Source organism: Hippocampus comes, unplaced genomic scaffold (genome assembly GCF_001891065.2).
Source record: "Hippocampus comes isolate QL1 unplaced genomic scaffold, H_comes_QL1_v1.1 scaffold236, whole genome shotgun sequence".
Lineage (NCBI taxonomy): Eukaryota > Metazoa > Chordata > Actinopteri > Syngnathiformes > Syngnathidae > Hippocampus > Hippocampus comes.
Window position 1 is genome coordinate 318,913 of NW_017805879.1, and position 7,712 is coordinate 326,624.

General features: G+C 43.6%; 1 protein-coding gene and 1 long non-coding RNA gene across 3 annotated transcripts in view; one reads left to right on the top strand and one right to left on the bottom strand.

Annotated features, from left to right (window-relative positions):
• Positions 1-4,453, top strand: part of LOC109527205 (gastrula zinc finger protein XlCGF8.2DB-like) — a 17,916-nt gene extending 13,463 nt beyond the window's left edge. The window contains exons 1-2 of one of the 2 annotated variants that reach the window (XM_019888998.1): positions 807-820; positions 3,032-4,453. In XM_019888998.1, the coding sequence (XP_019744557.1) occupies positions 814-820; positions 3,032-4,038 (1,014 nt within the window). In that variant the 5' untranslated portion in view covers positions 807-813 and the 3' untranslated portion in view covers positions 4,039-4,453. Of the gene's footprint in view, positions 1-806; positions 821-3,031 lie in introns of those variants that run through there. The other variant, XM_019888997.1, reaches the window with a different exon arrangement.
• A 555-nt stretch (positions 4,454-5,008) lies between these two features.
• Positions 5,009-6,201, bottom strand: LOC109527215 (uncharacterized). Its single transcript, XR_002170492.1, has 2 exons — positions 6,052-6,201; positions 5,009-5,049 (listed from the first exon to the last, which is right to left on the bottom strand). It is a non-coding gene; the product is annotated as an uncharacterized LOC109527215 (long non-coding RNA).
• Positions 6,202-7,712: the final 1,511 nt, after the last annotated feature.

The following is a 7,712-nucleotide window of genomic DNA, read 5'->3' on the forward strand; positions in this document are numbered from 1 at the left end:
TCACGAAAGAGAATGAGGCCAGACGAATAAACAGGCTGTTCGCAACACAACCTGCGAAAGTGTACGCTCAGTGGCAGGGGCCTAACAGCAGAGCTGACCCACCAAGACTGGAAACTGAAAGGTACTGGAAAGGCATATGGGAGAAGGAGGGTGCACATAACAGCAGTGCACAATGGCTGGTGACCCTGAGAGAGGAGCACAGCAACCTCCCTGAACAGAACCCAGTTACCATAACATGCGTATAGACAGTAAACATTCCCATCCCCGGAATTCTATGAAAAGGAATTTCTTTCACCCGGAATAAAAACCTATGCATTAACATTATACATGCTATCAGAACTTACGTAAGCGGAAATTCCTCTAGCCGTAACCCGGATGGCCGCGGCAGCTTAAATACACGCAACGCCCACCCGATGCGACGGAAGACACGTTTTCACTTCGCCTTTTTCAATCATCAGATCTGAAACGACGATGTGTAAGTGACTTTTTATTGCCGTGCGTTCTACTCTATAATTGCGAAAGATTTTAACTTTATTCACTTATGTCCCATAGATCGCAGCACTCGCTTAAAAAGCATTGCCCATTCGCCATGACAGAAGAAACGTGTTCGCTTCGCCGTTTTCATTCATCAGATTTGAAACGATGACGTGTAAGTGACTTTTTATTGGCGTGCGTTTTTTGTAATTGTGAAAGATTTTAACTTTATTCACTTAAGTCCTGTATAAATCGGCACAAGCTTAAAAATCAGCACCCACTCGACACGACAGAAGAAACTTGTTCGCTTCGCCGTTTTCATTTATCAGATTCGAAACGATGACGTGTAAGTGACTTTTTATTGGCGTGCGTTTTACTGTAATTGCAAAAGATTTTAACTTTATTCACTTACGTCATGTAGATCATGGCATCGAAACATAGAAGAACTGTAATGACTGTAGCGGAGCGAGTGAAATGCATCCGTTTGAGCGAGGCTGGACACAAAGTAAAAAGCATCCAGGAGACACTTGGAGTCGGAAAGACGCAAATCTACGAAACCTTAAAAAACAAGGCATCGATTCAACTCCTGATGACAAGCCACCATCCAGCAAGGAAGCAATGCAAATGGCAACAACAATCCTTCAATATGCACATGAATCACCAGATATCGGTGATCAATGGGACAGTTACTTGCAACTAGCAAGAAAACTGCGACACGCAGGCAAACATTGTCATAAACCAAAGAATGCATCCAACAAAACAATCCAAAAGAGAGACATTTTTTTCCCAAGACAGAAAAAAATAAACATTAAAATACTGTACATATTGTACTGTTGTGATTTTTTTTGGGATACACCTGCATTGCAGTTTTGTTACATTAACAGTTTTTGGACAGTATATTTTTGCATTTTATTCATTGTGTTGTTGCACGTGCATTTTGTCAACATACTTGCAGGTTCATAAAGGACATGGACCATGCTCATTTCCCAAATGAGGAATTTCTGTCATCAGGACAGATTGGACAGCGCAAACACAAGTCCGTACTAGAGAATGTTTACTGTATGTATGAAATCCTCGTCACACCCATTGGGTGGTGTCCGCCCCCCATTCAGCTCGGGTCCTCTTCCAGAGGCCAGGAAGCTTGAGGGTTTTGCGCAGTATCCTCGCTGTTCCCAGCACTGCTCTTTTCTGGACTGAGATGTCCGATGGCGTTCCCGGGATCTTTTGCAACCATTCATCCAGTTTGGGGGTCACTGCCCCGAGTGCTGCGATCACCACAGGCACGACTGTCACCTTTACCTTCCAGGCTCTCTCCAGCTCCTCTCTGAGCCCTTGGTATTTCCCTAGTTTATCATGTTCCTTCTTTCTGATGTTTACGTCACTTGGGACGCTACATCCACGATAACGGCTTTCCTCTGCCCTCTATCTATGATCATGATGTCTGGTTGGTTCGCCATTACCATTTTGTCAGCCTGTGTCTGGAAGTCCCACAGGATCTTCGCTCGGTCATTGTCCACCACTTTTGGAGGTGTTTCCCAATTTGACCTTGGGGTTTCCAGTCCCTACTCCGCACAGATGTTTCGGTGGACTATGCCAGCCACCTGGTTGTGGCGCTCCATGTAGGCTTTCCCTGCCAGCATCTTACACCTTGCAGTTTTGTGTTGGATCGTCTCAGGTGCCTCTTTGCACAACCTCCACCTTGGGTCTTGTCTGGTGTGGTATATCTGGGCCTCTATAGCTCTTGTGCTCTGGGCCTGCTCCTGAGCAGCCAGGATGAGTGCCTCTCTATTTCTGAATTGAATTTCTCATTGAAAGAAGTCCGTAGATGGGAATACTTACTGTATACACACACACACACACACACACACACGCACACACACACGCACACACACACACACACACACACACGACTGCGCACGGAGCAAATAGAAGAGACAGTATGCCAGAGAATCAACAGCGTGACGTGACACAAGGGTTTCTCGTTGTGCTGGGTGGGGCTGCAAAGATGCACAACCAATCAGCTCACAGGATAAATCCACTCGTACGGTCATTGGTCGACGTCGTACCGGAAACCAATCATGCGCCTTGAATGAGTGCTCGTTGCCGATTCGGTCCAGGCATGGACAAAACCTCTGAGTCGTTCAGTATTTTTGTCTGAATACAGTACTTTGGGAAAAAAAAAATCCGATCTACTGAAGCCACAATCAATGAAGCGCCATATCGCGAGGGATCACTGTATCTGTTACTTTTTTCGCGGTTCAGAAATGCTGCGCGAACAGCACAAGGTAGAATTTGCGCTCTGGACTTATCCACCACTCTAAAATGTGCACTGTCATACTCTGTGCAAGTCTTTTCACAAATAACCAAGGATAAAAAAAAAAATTTAAATAACCAACCACAATGGATAAAAATAATCCAAGAAAGAAAAATTCACCACTACCGTGATGCTGGAAATGTCACATATTGAGTTGTAATCTGAATTCATCTATCTCTGAGTAACCTTCATTGTAATCATAAACCAGAATTCCAAGTGTGTTTGTCTCCTTGTGTCTTGTAGACATCAGCAAAGATGCTTGTCCTGAGCGACTTGTTGCAGAGCCCTCTCACTTTAAAAAGGAAGAGGACATAGAAGTCTCCCACTTTAAGGAAGAAGAGGAGGAGCAGGTCCTACACATTCAAAAAGAGGAGAAGCCAGAGCACCCTTGCACGAAAGATAGTGACATGTCATCGAACGTTGTGAATGATGTTGCTGATGAGGAGGACGAGGATGGTGATCTGACATGTCACACTGACAACATAGCGTGGAAATGTTCTCAGTGTGAGATGACGTTTACTTGTAGGATGGCTCTGAAAAGACATGCGAAAACCCATGCTGTGGAGAAATCTTTTTCCTGCTTAGTTTGTGGCCATAGATTCTCTCGGAACTATCACTTAAAATTACACTCCAGAAATCACACTGGTGAGAAACCTTTCTCCTGTTCAGATTGTGGCCAAAGTTTCCCAGACAAGGGACAGTTAAAAAGTCACATGAGAATACACACTGGTGAGAAACCTTTTGCCTGCTTAACTTGTGGCCAAAGATTCTCTCGTAATAGTAACTTAAATGCGCACAAAAGAACCCATACTGGTGAGAAACCTTTTGTCTGTTCAGATTGTGGCCAAAGATTCTCTTGGAAGGGATGCTTAAAAAGGCATGTAATAACCCACATTGGTGAGAAACCTTTTGCCTGTTCAGATTGTGGCCAAAGTTTTTCAGCGAAGGGACGCTTAAAAAGTCACATGAGAATACATACAGGTGAGAAACCTTTTGCCTGTACAGATTGTGGTCAAAGATTCTCTCAGGAGGCAAACTTAAGAACACACACGAGAATACACACAGGTGAGAAACCTTTTGCCTGTTCAGATTGTGGCCAAAGTTTCTCTCAGAACGCACACTTAAAATTGCATGAAAGAACCCACACCGGTGAGAAACCTTTTTCCTGCTCACAATGTGGCCATAGATTCTCGTGGAAATATCAAATTAAGAATCACAAGTGTCATAATGAGATGAACAGTTATCGATGAAATTTTCACCTCTTTTCTGAGCAGGCTTCACCACCCTGATTGTATTTTATGTACCTTCTCCTTGGGATGCTGACATTTTCTTTTTTTCAAGATTGAGCCGCAAGAGTGGCTGCCTGTACAGCAGCGCCTATCCCCGCTTGAGTTTCTTTTCGTCATTTAATTTTATTCATTTACTCTTCCGATTTAGTTTTGTCTTTTTGTACCCTAAATCTAGGAGGGGGGTGACATGGGCATCTTCATTTCTGCTCATCTCCATTATTTTCTTTTACAGGAAAACGCTTCTACAACGAAATCTACATGGGCGAAAATATCCCCTAGTGTGAAAAAATCTTGCAAAATCATTTAAACTATTCCCACTTTTTTGCTCCCCCTACAACGAAAAATCCCCCTGTTGCGTTATACCAAATTTTTTCCTCTGCCCTTGCCTCGCAACGAGATTCACTACAACGACAACAAGCCTTCCGCAAAAGTCTAATCCAACCTCAGCTGACAGTGACTCCCACTGCTTCGCTCGGAAATGGCAACAGCAAACACCACAGTGGTTTACACATGCGCAGTAGTACAGGAAGTATTTGTTATTGTTCGTTTCAGACGCAGCATAAACGTTGCATTGCTAAAATGGCTACAAAAACAGACCTTTGCAGACCAAGGAGTGAAGAAAAGATAAGCTCTAACGCTTGAAGACAGGATAAAAATAATCAAAATGAAAGATGGAGGAAGCAAAGTAAAAAACATTATGCAAGAAATTGATGTAAGTGAAAGTGAATGCTGATTGTAAATTTAGCAATTTCTTTCCCATATTTCTCCTTCTACTCTAGCTATATGAAGTGTCAAATAAGTGTAGGCTACTTATGCACTATTGGAATAAAAATAAAGAGTACACATTCGTGTGTGTGTGTGTGTGTGTGTGTGTGTCTTTACATCTGAGGTAATTTTCCATAGTGAAAAGTCCCCTGTTGTGAAAAATTTCTTGCTGCAAACATGATTTCGTTGCAGAGGAATTTCACTGTACTCTTACATTTACTGTGTCTGGAGACCCCGCTCACAAACGTGACCTCTGTCGTCCTCCCTACCTTCGACAAGTATGTAACCTGTGCCACCAGAGACAATAACATTTTGGTCTTGTTTTATGTCAACACCAAGGAGGCATATACACTCCACACCCTGCCCCCTCTTGGAAGAGCGGACCGCATCATGGTGCATCTCCAGCCTGTGTACAAACCCCTTGAACACAGGCAGCCATCTGTGACCAGCATGGTCATGAATGGTGCACGGAGGCTGAAGAGGCTCTGCTAGACTCCTCCGACTAAACCAGGTGGGAGCTCTTAAGTGATGTTCATGGGGAGGACATTATTAGACATTGTTAGAAGTACCAAGAACTAAATTGAGGCTCAGAGGGGATCGAGCCTTTTCTGTTGCTGGTCCCTCTCTCTGGAATGACCTCCCACTGAACATTCGGCAAGCCTCCTCGCTGCCCATCTTCAAAACCCGCCTCAAAACTCACTTGTATTCTTTGGCATTTGACTCAGCATGACTTAGATTTGTTCTTGGTTTTGCTGTTCGGTGCTTTCTACCGTCTTTATTACCAATTTGCTTTACTGTTTGTTGTATATGTTAAATTGCTCCATGTACAGCACTTTGTATGCAGCGATGGCTGTTTGAAAGTGCTCTATAAATACAGTTGAGTTGAGTCGAGACATTGATTCGCTCACCACCATCACAGACTACATAAACTTTTGTGAGGAGAACACCGTCCCCGCCAGGACTGTGTGGTGTTTTTCCAACAACAAACCGTGGATTACTACCGACATAAAGGGCCTCCTGAAGCAGAAGAAGAGGGCTTTTGTGTCGAAAAACAGAGAGGAGCTGAAGGACCCAGCTGACGAGAAGAATCAGAGAGGGGAAAAAGGCCTACAGGTTGAAAATGGAGGACTACCTACAGACCAGAAATGTTACTGGTGTCTGGAGAGGACTGAAAACCAATTCAGGACATAAAAGCCCAAAGATAGAGACTTGAACACATCTGCTCACAATGGACGCTCTTTTTTTTTTTTTTAATCTTTATTGAATACGTCTGCTCACAAAAGAGGCGTCGCTTCTTCGTCAACCCGAGGAAGCGTCACTTCCTCGTGTAATGAAGTTGAGCGAAGTCGAGTGGCGCATTCAAGTGCACTCAGTTTGGTTGAGAACCGAATTTCAGTCGTAATCCGAGGCATAAAAAACTCAATTTTTGGTCGAGAACAGAGACGTTTGACTCTAGTTTGTTTTAACTCATTTTCAGAGGCGATTTGGTTGTTTGATTTAGTTCTTAGTTTTTTTTTTTGTTTTTTTGTTTTTTTTTTTTGCTGAAACGTCCTTGACTGTACAGTCAAGGACACGTGTTGCGATGTGTTACCTTTTGTTGGATGTGATCCTGAGTAAAATGGACATTTTCCATTTTGTCATGAAATGTCTGATGGAGCCAGTTGTATTGTTGTGTGTTGCTTGCTGGCCAATAAAGTTCTCTGCTCAAAAAGCTTGGATCAGCCAAGTCTTCCTCAAATCTCTACCTCAATATTGGTGCGGTTCATGACTGGTGAGGCACCATTTCCCTGCAGTGAGATATAAAAACAATAGCCCAAAAACAAAAGGTTTGACTGTATTTAAATGTTGACCTTCATTATAGCATGTCTCAAATAAGGTCAGAATGGAATTCTTTAACGCTCCTTTGAACTGGGAGGTCAAAACCCTGAAGTCAGGAAAAAAAAGACCCCAAATTCACTTGTCAGAGATGATCCGCATTGAGACGAAGACTGAATGGCAAAACATCATCCATCCATCAAGGGCCGCCGGCGTGCTGAAGGTTATCCCAGCTGTCTTTGGGCATCCTGAACTGGTTGCTGGCCAATCGCAAGGCACACGTAAACGAAGAACCATCCATGCTCACACTCATATCGAGGGACAATTTAAAGTGTTTTGTTAGCCTGCCATGCACGTTTTGGGAACGTGGGAAGAAACCAGAGAAAACCAACGCAAGCATGGGGAGAACATGCAAATTCTACACAGGAAGTACGGGGCCTGAATCGAACCTTTCGCCTCTGCACTGTGAGGCCGACATGCTAAGCTACATATGTCAAAGTGTCAGAGATGTTCGCTCGGACGGTCGACAAAGGCTCGAACACCGGAACAGATCGTCTTTCTCTGCCGGCAGGAGGTGTAGTTTTCTACGAAGCCACTCCGTGTGCGCTTCTCACTGACACCTGACCTCTGCCACCTCTGCCGGCCCTTTTATTGATTGGATATGCAAATTACAAGTATTATATCAGAAAAACACTCCCATCTTCATTAACATGCCGCACCCCTGGGCGGCCCAATTGGGCCACCCCTCAGCAGACCCCCTAAGACAGGGGTGTCAAAGTCAAATGGACGGAGGGCCAGATAAAAATTTTTGCTGCAAGCCGAGGGCCGGACTGATCGAATGTTCATTGAAAATTTTAAAAATAACCACATATTGTTTATTGAACCAAATTTAATTGACTGAAAACCTAACAAATACATTCCAATACGGTCAGATAAATAAAGCAACATTTTTTTATGGCTATGTCAGTAAGCTTTAATTTTCAACAGGCACAAAAAAATTTCCTTTGTATAAAAATCCCCATAACATGAATGAAAGAAGCCGATATTATTCAAGG